Source organism: Lipotes vexillifer, unplaced genomic scaffold (genome assembly GCF_000442215.2).
Source record: "Lipotes vexillifer unplaced genomic scaffold, Lipotes_vexillifer_v1.1 scaffold12, whole genome shotgun sequence".
NCBI classification, from domain to species: Eukaryota; Metazoa; Chordata; class Mammalia; order Artiodactyla; family Lipotidae; genus Lipotes; species Lipotes vexillifer.
In genome coordinates, this window is record NW_006796716.1 from 2,015,285 (window position 1) to 2,033,274 (window position 17,990).

A 17,990-nucleotide genomic window follows, 5' to 3' on the forward strand; every position below is an offset into this window, starting at 1 on the left:
CCGGGGAAAGAGGGATGGCTGGAACAGTGTCTCCAGCCTATCTGCCAGCCAGCTAACCTGTGCCCACAGTCCGGGAGAAGTGCTGGGCCTGGACACACTGGTCAGCAGAGGGCTGGCCGAGCTCCAGAGCAACACCTTGGCAGCCCTGGGGAAGGGAAGGGGGGAGTGCTTGGCTTGAGGTCAGAGCATCTGGGCCAGGGCACAGAGGGGGCAGCTGGGGGTGTGTGTGTGTGGCTGCCGCTCAACAAGATGCTGGCAGGAACCAGAAAAGAAGCATCTGCTACTGACTAGCCCCCAGCCACCCACCCCTCCACAGTATTGAGAAGACCTTCCCATTAGTCCAGAGGAGCTCGACCCCTGCTTAGGTACTCCCAGCTTCTAGCTAGGAAGTAGGATCTCAGGCCCGGGGCTGGGATGCGGGGCTGGGAATACAGGGAAAGGGGAAAGAGATGGGGCTATAACTTAGATCACCTTCCCCCCAAATAGAGGGGTGCCTGCATCTTGCTGGGAGTGGAAACTAAAGGAAAAGTGGTGGTCACTCAGCATCAGACTGTGAACTGAGGAATCCTGGGGAAAGAAGGGGCCAGAGCCTGAGTCTGGATTAAACGCTGGGAGAAGGCAGGAAGGGTAGCGGCTCAAAGGCTGGAACTCTAGAGGGTTTTGGCTCGAGGAGGCTTTTGGAGGGGGAATGCTGGAGGTCCCAAGGCAATAAAATTGAGGGAGGTGGGGTCTAACCTCTAGCAAATCCCCGGGGATATGAGGGGCCCTGGGGGTGAGGAGCCAGGGTCCAGAAGGAGGGATGCTGAGCGGCTGAGTCGAGGGATGGGAGGAGGGAGGATTGAGTTGGGACGGGAGGGAGCAGAGACTCTGGGAACCGACCCCAGGCAGGGATCAGGCGGGCGTCGAGAACGCAGGGGGATGAGGTCCCTGGGCTGTGACTCTTCGAAGGAACTGATTGGGTGTGGGGGAGGGTGGACAGTGGGAGCGGGGAACCAGAGTTCCAGAATTGGGCTCCGGGCTGGGACCCGCCAGGGCGGGGCGGGCGCGGGGCGGGGCCGGGCTGGGGGCTGGGGGGGCCCTAAGTCCTGAGTCAAGTGTTGTTTATATTACTTATCCTTCTCATAAACCTGCAGGTAGCTATAATTATCTTCATTTTCATATAAGAAAACTGAGACTCAGAAACTTTAAACTACTTGAGACTGTACAGAACATAAGTAAATTTTACCTCAGGTCCTTCTGTCTCTGAAACCTATTGCTAGAGGTTTATGTCCTCCCAAAATTCATATGCTGAAGCCCTAATTCCCAATGTGACTGTATCTGGAGATAGGGTCTTTAGGAGGTAATTAAGGTTAAATAAGGTCATAAGAGTGGGGTCCTAATTCAATAGGACTGTGGCCTTATAATAACAGGAAGCGATTCTTTCCCCCTCCCCTCCTTTCCCACATTACCACTACCACCATGCCACCATACACAGGGAGAAGGCAACCATCTGGAAGCCAAGAAGAGAGATCTTACCAGGAACCAAACTGACCAGCACCATGACCTTGGATTTTCCAGCCTCCAGGAATGTAAAATATAAATTTCTGTTGTTTAAGCCGCCAAGACTGTTAGTACAGCTTGAGATGACTAAGACACCCATTCCTTTTGCTCTGTCTATCTCATGTGTCTCGGGGCGGGGCCGGGCTGGCGCTGCGCAGCCGCGGGGCGGCCGCCGCGCATGCGGGGCTCACAGGGCTGCAGCCGGTGCCGCTGCCACTCCCGGGAGCATGAAGGACCGAACACAGGAGCTCCGCACGGTGAGTCCGGCCCCTGCGCGGCGCCCCTCGCCGCCCGCGCCCAGCGACCGGGCCGCTCCCCGACCACCTCTGGCGACCTCTGGGGCGGTAGTCCCTGCGTCCCTGGCCAGGGTGGGAGGGAGCAGTGCCGAGCCGGGGACCCCCATCCGGGTCCCGCCCCTTGGACCCACTGGGGTCACGGGCTCGCGTGAGCTCGGCTCCGACGGTTCGCTGACTGACGACTGGATCCCGGGGTCCTGGATAAACTTTTCGGCGCCCCCTTCTTTTCGGGGGTCGGAGGGGTATTCTGGAATATCGGTGGCGGGACCGAAGCCTGGCCTCTCGCTCGCCCCGCGGAGCAGGTCCCGACTCTCTCTCCCCACGGTGCCTCATCACTGACCCTCCTGCCCTCCCTCTGGTTTAGACAGACGGCGGGACCGGTGGGAAGGGGCCGCGGGCGGTCCCCTGTCCAGAGCCCCGCTGCAGGGCGCGCTGCGGAAACGGGGCGGTCGGGTGTGGCCGGGCTCCTCCGTTGGGCGCTGTCTCGCGGGGCGACCGCCGCCCCCATCACCTTCCATCACCTGTAGCTCCCGTCACCTGTGGCTCCCCACCCGGTGGCGATCGGCATCTGCTGCCCGCCCTGGTCCGGGAGGGGTCAGACCCGCTCCCGGTCCACATTCCTGGCTTCCGGGCAGCCCGGGCCGGCGTTTCCAGACCCTTCCGGGGTTCCCTGGTCGGATTCCGACCTGAACCTATTTTTCCACCTGTGTTTCGGGGGCCCCTGGGGTGTGGCTTCTGGGGCGGGGTTCCGGTGGGGGAAGTAGAAGGATGCGCAAAGGTTCTGAGTCGGAGCCCGCCCTCTCCCAGCCCTGACAGAGACCCCTGCCGCCTGCTCCTCCTCGTCAAGGCCCCCCTCCCCTGGCCTCTGCTATTAACCAGGGTGTTCGCACCTCTCCCTTTAAAGATGGCAATCTTGGGGTGGGGGGGCTGTGGGGGGGACAGAGAAGGAAGGGAAGCCTGCCTGTGGGGAGAGGGGCATCAGGGCTCTAGACCCAGTTGAGGCTCCTCTGATGCCCCGGCTGGCCCCCCTGCTGGCAGGCCCCCACCTGCTGATCTCTGTGGCGGGGGCGGGGCTAGCTCAGTGTCTCCCCAGAACACTTCCGCTGCTACCCACCTTAGAGCCAGAGACCTGAGTCCCCTTATATGGAAAGTTCCAAGGGTCCTTTGGACTTCTGATCCCATGGCTTGTCCTCTCTGCCCATAGGTTCCCTGCATTTGTGCCTGGGTCTCCCACCCGTTGTACCAGTCTTGTCTCCTGGGCAGCGTGGGGCTGGAACCTGTGCTCTCCTGCCTCCGTGTTCCCTTTGCTCTGGCTGCCAGCCCCCACTCTCCCGTCAGACCTGTGTTATTCCTGGCTGAGTGCCCAGACCCCGGAGTAAACCCCACGAGGTTTGAAAGGAAGAAGATGGTCTCTCATGTCGTGTGTGGTGTCTAAACACTTCCCCCGCCAGCCCTTGTGGTTGCCCTCAAGTTTCCTGTGCTTGGTTGAGTCAGAAGGTGTGGTTATCTTGGTGATGAATGGCCGTGTGGTGCATTTGCTGGTGTTTGGGTGCCTGGTGGGTCAGGGGAGGGTGTATGTGGGAACCAGGTGATCAGGGAGAGCACAGTCCTTTACATCTGACATCCTCTGACTCATCAGCTTCATTCCCTCTGCTGATGGGAAAACTGAGGCACAAAAGAGATGTGGCTGGCCTGGAAGATGAAGTGGGATGGTAGAAAGGGGCTTCACCTAGTCCTAAAAATAGTCACACTCAGACCTGGCTGAGACCTAAGGCCTAAGAGATCTTGGGCTGTAGGAAGCTTGAAGCCAACTCTTTGCTCTGGTGTGTCTGTGATTCCCCGCTTCCCCCCAGCCAGCACACATACACGCACACACACTAGCCAGAGCGGTCTTTAGGTGGTGAGGCCTGGCTTCTCTGAAAGTAAACTGAGTCCTCCTCTCCAGACAGGCCCCCAGTCCAGGCATTCCGCGCCCATGCAGGCTGCTGTACTCATAGCTGGGTGGCTCTGCCCCTTGGGGGTTTCTAGCAGCCTTGAGGGTCCGCTGGCAGGAGCCCACACGGGGTGGGGTGGAGCCATTAGTATGGGGGGCTGCCATTCCCACAGGTCTCCCTCTGGGCTGCATAGATTCCTACCTATGAAGCGGAGGTAGGAAACCCTAGAACCCAGTTTCTCAGGGCAAGAGGGGTGGTCACAGGTCTCCTGACTCTGACTCCATATTTGGGGGAGGCCTTGAACCCCAGGAGCCAGAACCCCCAGGAACCGAGACTCCACTGCTAGCTGGGCTGGACAGAGGGTGGCGCTTGGGACAGCCACTTGCACCACAGCCAGCCTCCCTCCCTCCTCCTCCCCCCTCCTTCTCCTTCCCCACCACATTTGGAAGGAAGGCGAAGGGAGCTTATTTATAAAAGTCACACTTGGGGAAGGAGCTAGCACGTTTCCTCAGCGCTGCAAGCCAGGCCCAGCCCTCCAGCCTTCTCCAGCCCTCATCTGTCGTGGAGCTGATCCTCTCATGCAGAGGGAGAATGAAGGGGTCCTCGCGGGCCGGTGTGGGGGACCTGAATGCTCTCCACAGCCCTCAGAGATCAGAAGGGCAGCCTGGAGGCCTAGGACGGGTGAAGACCTGGGTCACCAGAGTATACCGGGGAGACTTTGGGGACGAGGTGTCCCCAGGTAGCCCCGCCTGGCCTGCAGCTGCCTCCTTCCCCCAGTTCAGAGGCCTCCCTGGTTTTCTTTCCGAGAACTCCTTGGAGCTGACCCACCCCTCCCTGGGCCCAGAATGGTGTTTATCTACATTCTGGGCCATGTGAGACACAGAGGGGCCTGCGACAGGAAAGACGAGGGAGAATGGGGTAGCCAGACCCAGGAAGAACCTTCCTGGAAGGAGAGGACTTGGGATGGCCCAGAAGGAGGAGTTGGATTTGAATGGGAGGAGGGAGTGTGGTCCAAAGGAAGGGACCAGTGTGAGTAAAGGCAGAGGGGCTAGGATGCCCAACCGAGAGAGGATGGTGGGTGGGCCTGACATCTGGTCTAGAGCAGGGCCCAGCTCACCGGGGCAGCACTCGGCTGACCGGTTCCCTTTTTCTCTCTCACTGCTGGGAAGAGACTGGGGGTTCCTGGGGCAACAGCAGGCAGGTTGGTGCCTTAACCTCTCCATGCTCATTTGTCTGTACAGTGGAGCCAGCCGGCTTTGCCCTGCAGAGCAGAAGAAACGGGAGTGTAAGAATAGACCCAGGCTAGGGGCCCTCTCCTTCCTTCGTTCCCTCTCATCACCTCCTTGGAGTTTCCCCACAAAAAAAAAAAAACCCAGTGGATTTGGGCACGTGTTCATCTGAGGTACAGATGGCCTCCAGGAACTATCTAGTCCAACCTGCTGTTTTACAAATGGAAAACTGAGGTCAGAAAGGGCCAGGAGTTTATCCAAGGTCACACAGCACCTGGAGGGAGGCAGAGCTCAGCCCCTCCCCACAGCCCAAAGCTGCCTCCCTGAGCTGCTCTGGGGCCCTGCTAAGGGGTAGACCCGGCTGAGGGCAGGGATCTGGGGGAGGGGGAGGTTTGCAGGATGGGGAAAGGAGGAAGGGGTCAGAAAGGAGAGCCCTCTCTTTCTGGAGACCCAGCTCGCACACCCCTGACTCAGCTCTGGGCCTCTCTGCTTTAGTAATACCGGCTTTGATTAGTCATTAAAAAGAACAAGGGGAAAAAAAAATAGCCCTCGAGACAGACAACAGCAACTCCTGCTCCAGCAGGAATGAATGAGGCTTTCCGCACAAACGCCCTCCCCGCCAGTTCCTACGCCCCCTCCTACCCGCACCCACACCAGGAAGCCCTTCGGTCCTTCGCAGCACAGCTTTCCTCACCTGCTTGCGGCTGCTGCCGCTGCTGCTCTTCCTGCCTGCCTGCCTGCCTGCCTGCCCGCCTGCCACCATCCCCCAGGACGGGCCTGGAGGCTGCCTGGCCTCCGCACCCCTTGGAGGATTCACACTCTTACTTCCAGGAGGGTATCCTGGAATCCTGGAGCCTCTGCTTGGAGAGACCACCAGGGCTGCACGCGTGGTGGTTCTACTGGGATATTCTCTCCCCTGTTGCAGCAGGTCCCTGTGGTGGGGCAGTGCTTTCTCACTCCCGCCCCGATTTTCTTTTCTGATTGCTCAGGCTGGAGGTGATGATGCTGGAGCCAAGATGGCCAGCCGGCCAGAGAGGAGTGAGACCAGACCAGTGGTTCTCAATCCTGGGGGGGCGCTTAAAAAAAACCTAACCTCACCAGCCCCATCCCCATAGATCCTCATTTGGTCTGGAAGCTGTTTTGTTTTGTTTTTTTAATCCCCCACCGAGGGACTCAGGTCCTGAGCCAGGGTTGAGAACCCGTGAACACTAGAACCAGAAAACAAACACCAAGACAAATTGGATGTAGGTTGGATGTGAGAGGAGGAGGAAGAGTGCGGATGCTCCCCCCAGTTTCTGATTTGGGGGACTCTTGAGAACGGGGGTTCTGAGCAGAGCGGGTCAGAGAAGGGGGCTCAGGAGAAAGAGGTGGAACTTAGTTTTGGCCAGGTGGCAGGCAGGGTGCCCATATGATGTCTGGGTGGGTTTGTCTGGAAGACGTTTGTACCTTTGAGTTTATAACTGCCTCACGACTCCAGCTGCCGCCTCCACGCTGCAGCCTCTCAAGTCCCCAGCTCTAGTCCAGCCCTCTTTCCGGAGCTGTGACTGCCACTTAGAGAGGGTTGGCGGATCCCCAAGGGAGCTGGGGCCCTAATCATTCAGGGCTTTGGCCTAGATGTGGATGAAGTTGCAGGGGGCAACGAAGGCATAAACCGTCAGATTCTCACAAACTGAAGCAAGGATCAGAACAAATGAAGATCCTTCCCTTGAGCCCAAAATCCAACCAAGTAAACAGGGTGGGGAAGGGCTTGGGGGCTTTCCTTGGCAGGAAGAACTATATCATCACTTCTGTGATCCCTGGCTGCATTAACAGAGCTAGACTATGTAGAAAGAGGGAGGTGATGGGTCAGCTCTTTGGCACTGCTCAGGCCACAATCAGCAGCAGATTCAGTTTATATCTTGTACTGCTGGAGAAGACAGAGGCTGAGTGGAACAAGTCTGGGGCAGGGGCTGTAACTTAAGGCCTCTGGGAAGGATCTGAAGGGGAGGGAATGGTCAACTTGAGAAGAAAAACCCAGGAAGGATGTGGATGCTACCTTCAGATCTCTGGCAGGGCCAGCCCAGGGAGAGGGCACCAACAGGTTCTTTACAGCCTGGGGCCAAGCCGCAGGAAAGGGAAGGACTTTCTAACAATTGGGGCTGCTCCAGATAGGCAGAAGTGCCTGGGAGAGTTTGTGTGCTCTCCATCCCCGGAGGTGTGAAAGCTGCAGCTAGAGGACGAGGGGAATGTCAGCTTCATGGAATTGGCACTGCCGGCAGAGGGAGCCACATGGGGACAGCAGGGAGGATAGTGGGTAGATTATAGGGGCAGGGAGACGGTTATAGGTTATAGGCGGAGTGTGGTGAGATCAGATTTCAGGCTGGGGCACTGAGGTGAAGAGGGGGGTGAGAGTGAAAAGGCCCTGAGGGGGAAGAAGCAGTAGCACTTGGTAAGGAAGGTGCCCTTGGGGCAGCCCCTCCATGTTTTGCTCAGAGCCACAGCTGTTTGACCCAGGCTGTGAGGTCAGGCCCTAAACCCTCCAATTGATAGAGAGCATGGAGGAGGGTGTGGCATCTCTCCCGCCACCCTTCTGTTGGAGAAGCTACTCAAGTCCAGCCTCTGAGCAGGGAGGCTGTGCAGGTAGCAGGTCAGAACTGGCGGAAAAGATGCCTGGAAAAGATAAGTCCATTTCACAGATGGGCAAGCTGAGGCCCAAAGGGAGGCATCAGCCCCGGGGTCCCTGGCAGTGACTCTCATCTCCAGTGACTCCGGCGCCCTTGTCTTTGGCTCTAGCTGGTCATCACTCCGGAAGGGAAGGGAGCTGGAAAATTCTCCTTTTGCCTCTTCCCATCCACCCCTATCCTTCTCTGGGCACCAGAAGGACAGAGATGCCAGGCTGCTGAATGGCAGGAACTCCTGGGGCCACTTCCCAACCTGGCAGGCTGCCGGGGAGGGGGTCCTGGGGTTCTCCAGGCTGCACCCTGCCTCGGTGTCCCTAGGGAGTGCTCCTCTGGCTTGGTTCCTGGGCCTTAAAGTATGGAAATGGCTCCTAGATTCTCTGTGGCTAAGGGTGGGCTTGGTGGGGGATGGGGGCCACCTGGTGGCAGCCACAGGCACTTTGGGGAGCAAGGATTTATTTTAGCTGCTGGGGGAGGAGGTGTGATCTCTTGAGGAGGGGGGCCGCCTCCATAAAGCTCCCAACCAACCCCCTCTCTTGGTTGGTCCCACTTTGGTGGGGTAGTGGGACCCCGAGAGCCCCAGGGCCACAGCCCTTTACAGAACATGCTGGGCTTCCCCATCCATTCTCAGCCCGCCTCCCCCAGCATGGCATCACTGTCCCCATTTCATAGAGGAGCAAACAGACCCAGAGGGGAAGTCCCTCAGCCAGTCAGTGTCTGTGCTGGGCCCAGAACTCGGCCCCTTCCCCAGCCGGCGGGGGCCCAGCCTCCCTGGCCCCTCAGCCTCTGCCTGCCTCCATCCTCGCAAGAGAGCATCAGGGTGAGGGCTAGTGCCTCCTCCCTGTGGGGCGCTGAGAAATGAGGAGGCATGACCCAGCCCGAGAACCCAGGTGACCGTCCTGCCCTGAGCATCTGGGCCTTGGCTGTGGAGAGGGACCTTGGCCTTGCCAGCAGAGTGGGCCGACCATGGCTGATTCCAGGGGTGGGGCAGACAGTAATGAGAGTGGCCAGCATGCTGGGAAGTCAGAGGTGTAATCACCCCCACGTCCTGATGGGCTGCCCCTGGGGCCGCGGGGTGAGGCCTGCACCTGCAGCTGAGGCAGGCCCTGGGCCAAGTGGCAACGTGACTGGCCTCTTGTGCCTGCCGGACCCAACTCTGGGCCTGGAAGGAAAGAGGATCAATGTCAAGACTAACAAGGAGGGAGAGTCCCCCGAGGTCTGAGGGAGCAAAGCCTGGCGGATCACAGAGGCCCCTCACAGGCAGGAGCTCTCACGCCGGCCTGGGTGCTGTGGGGACGGCTCATATCTGAGCCATTCCACCTTTTGGCAGGGAGGTGTTCGTGGTGCCCAGGCCTCCCCCTGCATGGCCCTCCCCTGAGAGGGAGCTTGGAACTCAGGGCCAGCTTGGGAACTCCAGGCAACCTGTCTCAGGCATGGTGTGAGCTGGGGCCAGTGGCCGGGGGACTAAGCCCTGAGGTTTGCTTGCCTAGCCTGTGGCAGGGCCTCCCCAGCAGCACCCTAGGGTGAGGGGTGTGCTCGGAGGACCCCAGTCCTGTGGGGGAGGGGAGGCAGCTGAGCAGGGGAAGGAGTGCCTGGCACGGAGGTGGATACTTGGCCCTGTCACCAACTTGACAGGCAAGGCCTCTCTCCATGATCATGCTGGGTCCCCAGGGATCCTCCAGGTCTCACTGCGGCTGGGAGCTGAGGGCACAGCCAGGCCTTGTCCCTGCCAAGGGCCCTGGAGCTGCAGCCTGCGGGCCTGCTGTATGTAGATGCTGGGCAGTTTGGGTGTCCCAGGTCCAGTGGGGCCCAGTGGTCCTAGCACAGGTCCGCTCACGTGTGCACACCCCTGTGCAGGCCAAGGACAGCGATGATGATGATGACGTCACTGTCACCGTGGACCGAGACCACTTCATGGATGAGTTCTTCGAACAGGTGGGAGCAGCACACCTGCCTCTCCCCAAACACTGGCAGACCCAGGGTGGCCACGTCTCAACTCTGAGGCAGGCCAGGGCTCTTACACACCTGCGCCTGGCTCAGCAGCCCACTGGCCAGTTAATGAGCCCATTTTGAGAGTGAATAGACTGAGGCTCAGAGGGGAGCAAAGTTTGGGATGGCCCATTCCTCCCCACTCCTACCCCAGTCTAGAAGGATCCTTGGAGCAGCCCCACCTCCCCTCACCTACCCCCTGAAGCCTGGCCCATTCTGGCCCTGAGCCCTGACCTCAAGCCCTACTCTGGGCAAGCCCTGGGCCCAAGAAGCCCCCTCCCTGGATTTCGCCCTCAGACCGCCTGGCCTTGGTCCACAGGTGGAGGAGATCCGCGGCTTCATTGACGAGATCTCAGAGAACGTGGAGGAGGTGAAGCGGAAGCACAGCGCCATCCTGGCCTCCCCCAACCCTGATGAGAGTGAGTGTGTAGGTGTGAGGAGCCCCACAGGCCTCCAGGAGGGCGCTGCTGCGGGGAGGGACGCCCTGCATTGCTGGGCGGCTGAGGCCTGCCTGCGCTTGGCCAGGCTGGGGAGGGCTCCAGGGGAAGCCTCAGGAAACACGGCTGTCCTAGGCCCGGGGTGGGGGTGGGGTCAGTGCCCGGTACCACCTACCGGATGCCTGGTGAGAAGGGCGGGATCAGGCGCCGGACCCGCCCTCCCCAGGTGAGCTGGCTGTTTTCTAAGGCAGCACGGCTGGGTAGCCCTGGGATTCTGGGAGGGAGCAAGGAGGGAGGCAGCGGCCTCTGTGATCAATAGAAGGCCTCTCAGCCCAGCCTCTCCCTTTCCCTCGCCTCCCCAGGGGAGCAGATGGCAGCTCTGAGGCATCAGCGCTGTGGGAGGGCAAGCCGGCCAAGCGGGCAGAGTTTCCGGAAAAAGCTGGCAGCCCTGGCACTTGGCCATTGGTACCCCGGAGCCGGGCGTTCTCAGGGCTCCAGGAAGTGACCTCTCTCCCTCTGCACAGGGAGGCTGTGTGGGTCTGCGTTTCATTGTCTCCAGACGGGTCCCACTGACCTGGCTGTCACGATTCCTGTGGAGGTGTTGATTACTACTGCACTAACGTGGGCCAGGCTGACAGCATGCAGGCCCGTGACCCCCTCCCATAGAGGGGGCTCACCCTCAGCCCTGGGGAGGCAGTGACGGGCTGGGGCCCAGGTCAGCCACCTGGACTCATCAGATTGGGTGTGTGCACTGCCTGCCTGTTCTTGCGGCTTGCTCACCTCCTCTCTCCCTTCTCCAGCTCCTTTGGAAGGCACCAGCCTATGGGGCCCCAGGACAAAGCACGGGGGAGGGTCCGGCTGCTGTCCAGGTGTTCATGGGAAAGGACCTACGGCCCATAGCCCACCACCCAGGCACCCAAAGCTTGATTTTGTTCTCAACTCCAGCACTGCCTCCCTATCCATGGCCTCTCAGCCCCAGGCCCACAGGCATCCTCAAGCACCCAGAATAAATCTCTCCACGGCCCCAAAGTGTGATTGAACCTGAGGCCAGTGCCAGGCCCTTTGAAGGCAGAGTGAGTCAGCTGGGAGCCGGGGAGACTAGCCCAGGAAGAAGTGGAAAGGAACGAGGGACACCCCAGAGCAGGGCGTGCATCCAGTGCAGCTGCTGTGTCGTTCCGCCCTGCCCCTCTCCCAGGGCGTGCATCCAGTGCAGCTGCTGTGTCGTTCCGCCCTGCCCCTCTCCCAGGGCGTGCATCCAGTGCAGCTGCTGTGTCGTTCCGCCCTGCCCCTCTCCCAGGGCGTGCATCCAGTGCAGCTGCTGTGTCGTTCCGCCCTGCCCCTCTCCCAGGGCGTGCATCCAGTGCAGCTGCTGTATCCCCTCCCTAGAGGTTTGTCTGGGACGGCAGTATGTGACGTGGTTTGTCTGTGGGCCCGTGTGTATCCGGGTCAGCGCGTGTCCCTGGTGGGTCACTCCTGGTGAGGCGCAGGAGGGGGCTGACTGTGGGGCGAGACTATAAAGACCTGGGAGTTGGCCTCTCACCTGCTGGAAGGTGGGGCAGGCTGGGGCGACAGAACTGCCCAACTCCCCCAGCCTTGGCTGCCTTGTGCCACCTTCATCAGACATCACTAGTGACCAGTTTAGAATCGCCACCCATGAGCTGGGCAGTCAGGACCCGGCTGACGGTCACTGACATGGGCTAACAGGCACTCCCCAAGGGGAGGGGGCTCCCCATTAAGGGTTCTAGGGCAGAGGCGGAGCAGAGCTGAGGGGGCATCACAAAGAAAGTTGGCAGTGAGTGGGGGGCTTTCCTGGGCCAAGGCTTGCTCTGCCTCCTCTGAGGGCTGCCATCCAGGCTGGGCTATTTTGGGTCTGAGCAAAAGAGGCTGCGACGTCAGAGCAGCTGGTAACCGAGTTTGCCTTTGTTCCTACGAACAAGGCCTCTTCCCCCGCTCCTGGAAGCCCCCCACTCCACCTCATTCACATTCCACTTGGGAAGTGGCCCTCCCACTTGATCAGCCACTGTAAATGCCCCTCCCGAGGCCCCTATGGGAGAAGCCCCAGCCCCAGAGCAAGCACAGGGTGGATAAGAAAGGCTTCAGCCAGGAGCTCAGTCCTGGTTTCTCCAGGGGGTGGAGCCATGGGGGGCTGCCCTGAGGCTGGGCTCCACCCAGCACCCCAGAGGGAAGCAGCCATCTTGCCCCACTTTGCCAGCCAACCCCTCGCAGGGAGCAGGGCTTGCCGGGCACCTCCATGGCCTCTGCCAGCTTTACAGAGATGGTTCCAGTCGGAACAAGGGCCAGAAACTACGCCACAGCCCTCCCCCAGCTTCACCCCCTCATAGCCCCACTCCATGCTACCTCTAGAGCTGACTGTACCCCAGGGGCCCACCTCTTTGAAGCTCTTCTCACAGCTCCCACCCGGCTGGGTGCCTCCAGCCCCCATCTACCTACCGGGCACTCAGCAGTTGGCCTTCACTGAGCTCAGCACCTGGGGAGGGGGGCTTTGTGAAGAGAACAGGGTCTGCCCTGCCCAGGGTGCTTGATGGGGGCTGGCTTCTGCCTCTCTGGCCCCTGGCCCGCATCAGCCCATCAGCTGGATGTTCACCCCCAGAGCCACCAGGTAGCGCTAGGTGAGCCCGCACCTCCACCTTCGACTCAGGCAAGTTATCAAGTAAACGTTCCCCAGTGCCACCTCCAGCATCACCAGCTGCTCCACAATTACTTCTGCCTGAAATTTAGCCCCATCTGTTATCGGCAGGGGGTTGGGGGGAGCCAGTGAAGGCAGAAGGGAGGCTCCTTGGAAGGCACACGAGAAGGGGTGAGGCTGCAGCTGGTGTGGCCCCAGCCCGGGATTGGAGGGGCAGGCAGACTCTTAGCCAGGGGACAAGGGGAGACCCAGGGTCTGCCCAGAGCCCCCTCGGGCCTGAGCCTGAAGATCAGGCATGGGGGAGCCCAGGGTGTCTACCCGCCACCCCTTCTACCTCCCCAGAAACCAAGGAAGAGCTGGAGGAACTCATGTCTGACATAAAGAAGACAGCAAACAAAGTTCGCTCCAAATTAAAGAGTGAGTCTGGGCTCCAGGCCTTGTCTGGGGTATGGGGGGCCTCCAGGCCTGCTTCCCCCACACAGCCCATGGAATTTCACTGACTCTGAGGGGTACTTTGGGTCATTCTTTCCTTTGTGAGGGTGCCATCACGTGCCATTTACTTAGCAGCTACCTGGCAAGGCCTGTTTGTGCCAGGCTCTGGGCTGGGCCTTGGGACACATGCCTGAGGCTCCGTCCAGGGAGTGTTCCACTCTGGACACTGTCAGCTAAAGAGAGTTAAAGGAGTGGCCAGCAGTGCCTGGTCCCACACAGGAGCCCCCATGCGCTCATGTGAGCACAGGCATGCATGCCCCGGAAAGCACAGGCCTAGGGGTCCCGTGCCCTGTGGTTGTGGCCACCTAGCCCTGCCCACCCTCCGACCCCCTCCGTGGCATGCCCCACTCCTCACTCCATGCACAGCCTTCCTGAGCAGGAGAGAGACAGGGTGGGCCTGAGCCACCAGGCCTAGCACATAGTAGGTGCACACACACACAGATACACAGCTTGGCGTGTGCCTGAGGCCTCACAGGTGTGTCTGTGTGTGTGTGTATGCACGCACCCACACACATGTCATGCCTGGAAGAGCCCTTGTTGGCCCCTCCTCCATCAGTGCCTGGAGCTCCCTCTTGCTCTGCTTCCTGTGTGACCCCACTCAACAGACAACACACGTCCCCCCAGGGGAGGTCCTGAGCCAGATCCTGGGTGTGTGGGTGGTGAGGCAGCGGCGAATGGGGCAGGTTATCAGCAGCTGGCTGTTCCCCAGGCATCGAGCAGAGCATCGAGCAGGAGGAAGGCCTGAGCCGCTCATCCGCTGACCTGAGGATCCGAAAGACACAGGTATGGGCGGGACCTCTGGGGCGGGCAGCCAGGCACCTGAGGCTCTGGGGCTCGGTGGGGCTGGGCCTAACACCTGCACCCCCATCTCGGGCCCCCAGCACTCCACACTGTCCCGGAAGTTTGTGGAGGTGATGTCAGAGTACAACGCCACGCAGACTGACTACCGCGAGCGCTGCAAGGGCCGCATCCAGAGGCAGCTGGAGATCAGTAAGCTGAGGGGGTGGGGCCAAGGGGCGGGGCCGGGCTGCCGCTGACCACCCTGGGGAAGGCCGGGCTCAGCGTGACCCCTGCTCACAGCTGGCCGGACCACGACCAGCGAGGAGCTGGAGGACATGCTGGAGAGTGGGAACCCTGCCATCTTTGCCTCCGGGGTGAGTGTGGACCCCTCCCCCTGGGGACCCTGGTGTGCGTGCAGAGCGCTGGATCTTGGCAGTCTTTGAACACAGCCACCTGTGAGGCAGGTTTTAGAGAAGAGAAGGCCGAGTCCCAGAGAGGGTTAGGGACCAGGCAGAGGTCACACAAATGTTAGGGGCAAAGGGGGAATTAAGACCCGTCTCCCGGTTCCTCCCAGTTGGGTCCGCTTCCTAGCTACCCCTGCTCATTTGCCACCGGCTAGGGGCTCCTTCCACGAGCCTCAGGACCTTTTACCCCTCTTGGAGGACACGGTGCCCTTGGCCTCTCTACATGCAAGTGAAGCTCCATGTTCTACCCGGCAGGGGGGCTTCCTGAAGGAGGTGGCACACAGGTAGGGGAGGCAGCTTGGGCGTGTGGTTCTAGGAGGGGGTGTCGGCTACATTCAGTGTGGGAGGAAGGATGGGAGAGAGGCCGAAAGGCCGTTCAAGGCCTGGGCCCCTTGGGGCAACTACCACTCAGCTGTTACTATGCACGGGCACAGGTGGGGAGGGTTAGCCCCGTGTTACAGGTAGGAAATCTACAGGTAGGAAATCTACAGGTAGGAAATCAGGTCTCAGAGAAATTAGGTAACAGCTAGTAAGCGCCAAGCAGAAAGGGGGGGGGGGAGAGCTGCGGCTAAGGAAGAAGCCTCAGGCTCTGCTGCCAGAACATTCTGCTCAGGCCACTGCCCATCCCAGTGGCCTGCTTCCACCCTTGGCCTCTTGCTGTCCCAGTCCCCACCCCCGCTCCGTTCAGCCAGTCCCTGAGTCCCAGCCTACTGCCCCCACCCTCTAGATCATCATGGACTCCAGCATCTCAAAGCAGGCCCTGAGCGAGATTGAGACGCGCCACAGTGAGATCATCAAGCTGGAGAACAGCATCCGGGAGCTGCACGACATGTTCATGGACATGGCCATGCTTGTGGAGAGCCAGGTGAGTGCCCGCCGCCCCACCGTTCCTCCCCCAGCCCCCAGCAGCACCCAGGGCTGCACTAACCCTACCCTCTCTGCCCGCCACGCTGCCCTGCCCGGGAGGGACCAAGTCTTCAGGTAACTAACCATGTGCTGTTGAAACTGCCCTCAGGGTCCTGCCCACCTGAAGGATCCTCTGCATGGCTCTGCTTGGCCTTCCAAGACCCCAGGCCCTGCATGGCCCTACCCACCTTCACCCAGCCTTGTCCTGTCTTGTTCACCAGCTGTGTGTCATGTGGGCACTGTGGATGGGCACTTTCCTAGGAGCTGGAGGTATAGCCGTGACCAGGACAGCTGAGGGCCTGCTTCCTGAGAGCTAATGTCTGTTGGGCAAAAGGGCAGCATAAGTAAACGATGAATGGCATGTTTTCCAGTTGTGCCAGATATTAGAAGGAGGTGATGTGACAGAGCAGCGGTTCTCAAACTTCAAAGTGCTCCAGAGCCACCAGGAGGGCTTGTTATACGTTCCCCTCTTCTGGTCCCCGTTCCCAGACATTGGTAGGTGGGGTGGGGGTTCATAAATTTGCATGTCTCACAAGCTCAAGGGTGATGCCGACGCTACTAGTCCAAGGGCCACACGTGGAGTGACAGAGTCACTGCAGTGGCCACTTTGGACGGGGTGGTCAGGGAAGGCCTCTCTGAAGAGGCGGCATTTGAGCTCTGAAGACTTCCCAGGGGAAGAGTGAAGCAGGTGGCCCAGGCAGAGGGAGCAGCAGCACCACAGTCCTGAGACCAGCAAGAGCCTCACTTATGTGAGGAGCAGAAAGGAGGTCCGGGCAGCCTAGAGCACGGGGAGAGCTGGAGATGACAGAGGTGGAGTCTTGGCAGGTGGTGCTGGGCTGCTGGAGTCTCTTCTAGATTGGAGGGTCTTAAGTGGGGGAGTGGCATGGCCCGAGTTAGGAAGCAGGGAGGCCTTGAGGAGGCTGCTGCTTCCACTGGGGCGAGAGACCATGGTGCTGTGGACGCCAGTGGGAGCAGTGGGCTTGGAGAGAGCGGCCAGCCCTCAACACGCTGCTGCTGGGAGTCCTGGGCATTGTCATGGTGAAGTGGCCTCTGGGGGCTGCCTGGGACCAGACTGCAGGGCCCACGAGGCCTGTGGGACTGGGCAGGGGTATCTTAAAGGTTGAAGACCAAAGCCTGTCAGGGCTGGACGGAACCATCGTGCCTGGGGAGGATGGAGTGGGGGGCTCACCGTCGACACTCTGGCCAGACTCCAGCCCACCCACTCCTGCCCCTGCCTTCCTCTGCCCGGTGCTGTCCTCTGCCCAGCCCCAGGGTCAGGGCCCCTTCTGAGCGTCCTCTGCATGGTCCCCGCCCCCTTGGCTGAGGCTGCATGGCCAGTTCCCACCCCCAGGACGGCTGCATTTCAGGGAGCTGCACGGGGTGCCTGGCAGAGGCAAAGGGCACGGGTGAGCTCTGCCCCATCCCCCTCACACTCCCCTTTTCTCTAACCTCAGGCTGCTTTCCCGAAATCCTGCCCTGGGCCCCCTCGTAACCCTGAGGGGGGCCCTCTGGAGCTCGGGTGCCCCTGGCCCTGCAGGGAGAGATGATTGACAGGATTGAGTACAACGTGGAACATTCGGTGGACTACGTGGAGAGGGCTGTGTCTGACACCAAGAAGGCCGTCAAGTACCAGAGCAAGGCTCGCCGGGTCAGTAGCCCCAACCCTGCCCGAGTCCACGTCCTCACGCACGCACAGAGCCCCAGGACCATCACAACCCCTCCGCGCTCTGCCTGCACCCTCCCTCAGCTCTGACCAGAGCCTCCGGTGCCCAGTTAAAACCCCACCCAGACACGTTCCAGGCCCTCACTTTCTCCCTCATTCAATCCCCCAGACTCTCCAACCCTCATCCCTCACCAGAGCCCCTCCCCAGCCACCCTACAGCCTCAAAGCTCTACCCAAAGGCTCAGCCTCCCTCCCGGCCCCACTTCCACGCTGAGGCCTCTCCTCGCCTCCCTGTGCAGAAGAAGATCATGATCGTCATCTGCTGTGTGGTCCTGGGCATCGTCATCGCCTCCACCTTCGGAGGCATCTTCGGGTAGAGACCACTCCACCGCCACTGCGCTCTGGACGGCCCACCCCGGGAGGCCGCCTGGCTGCTGCCACCTTGCGGCTCGGGCCCTCTGCTCCCCACCCCATACCGCTTTCTCTGCACAGGGCCCCCGTTCCCACCTTGCCCTGAGCCGTCGTGTGCATGATCCTTGTGACAGTGTGCATCTGTACAGAGGAGGCAGAGGGGAGCCAGGCTGGGAAACAGCCAGCCCGGTGGGGATGGGCCGGCAAGGGACAGACTCAGGTCCTGGCCCAGGCCGCTCCCCTTATAGACAGGGCTGCCTGGGGTAGTCAGCTATGCTCCCCTCCCCCGGCCTTCAGTAATTCTACTCCAGCCTGAGGTCTGCCCTCTCCTGGGATCAAGGCTCTCTGGACCCCAACCTTGCCTCCTACTGACCAGCCCATCTGCCCCATCCTGTGTCCTCTCCAGCTGTCCCCATAAGCCAAGCCCCCTGAGGGCTGGGGACCAGCTGGCCACATGGTGCTGCTTTTCAGGTTCGGGGAAGGGTGGCCCTGAGAGACAGCCCAGCTCTAAGCCTCTAACAGCCAACTCACTGCCAGGGAGGCTCA

General features: G+C 60.6%; 1 protein-coding gene across 1 annotated transcript; it reads left to right on the plus strand.

The window, feature by feature from the left end:
- The first annotated feature begins 1,757 nt into the window (after positions 1–1,757).
- Positions 1,758–17,410, plus strand: STX1A (syntaxin 1A). Its single transcript, XM_007468779.1, has 10 exons — positions 1,758–1,796; positions 9,513–9,590; positions 9,964–10,063; positions 13,071–13,145; positions 13,930–14,003; positions 14,102–14,210; positions 14,301–14,374; positions 15,192–15,329; positions 16,908–17,018; positions 17,333–17,410. Exons 1-10 carry the CDS (start codon positions 1,767–1,769, stop codon positions 17,408–17,410), a joined length of 867 nt encoding a protein of 288 aa, XP_007468841.1. The 5' UTR covers positions 1,758–1,766.
- The last annotated feature ends 580 nt before the right edge of the window (positions 17,411–17,990 follow it).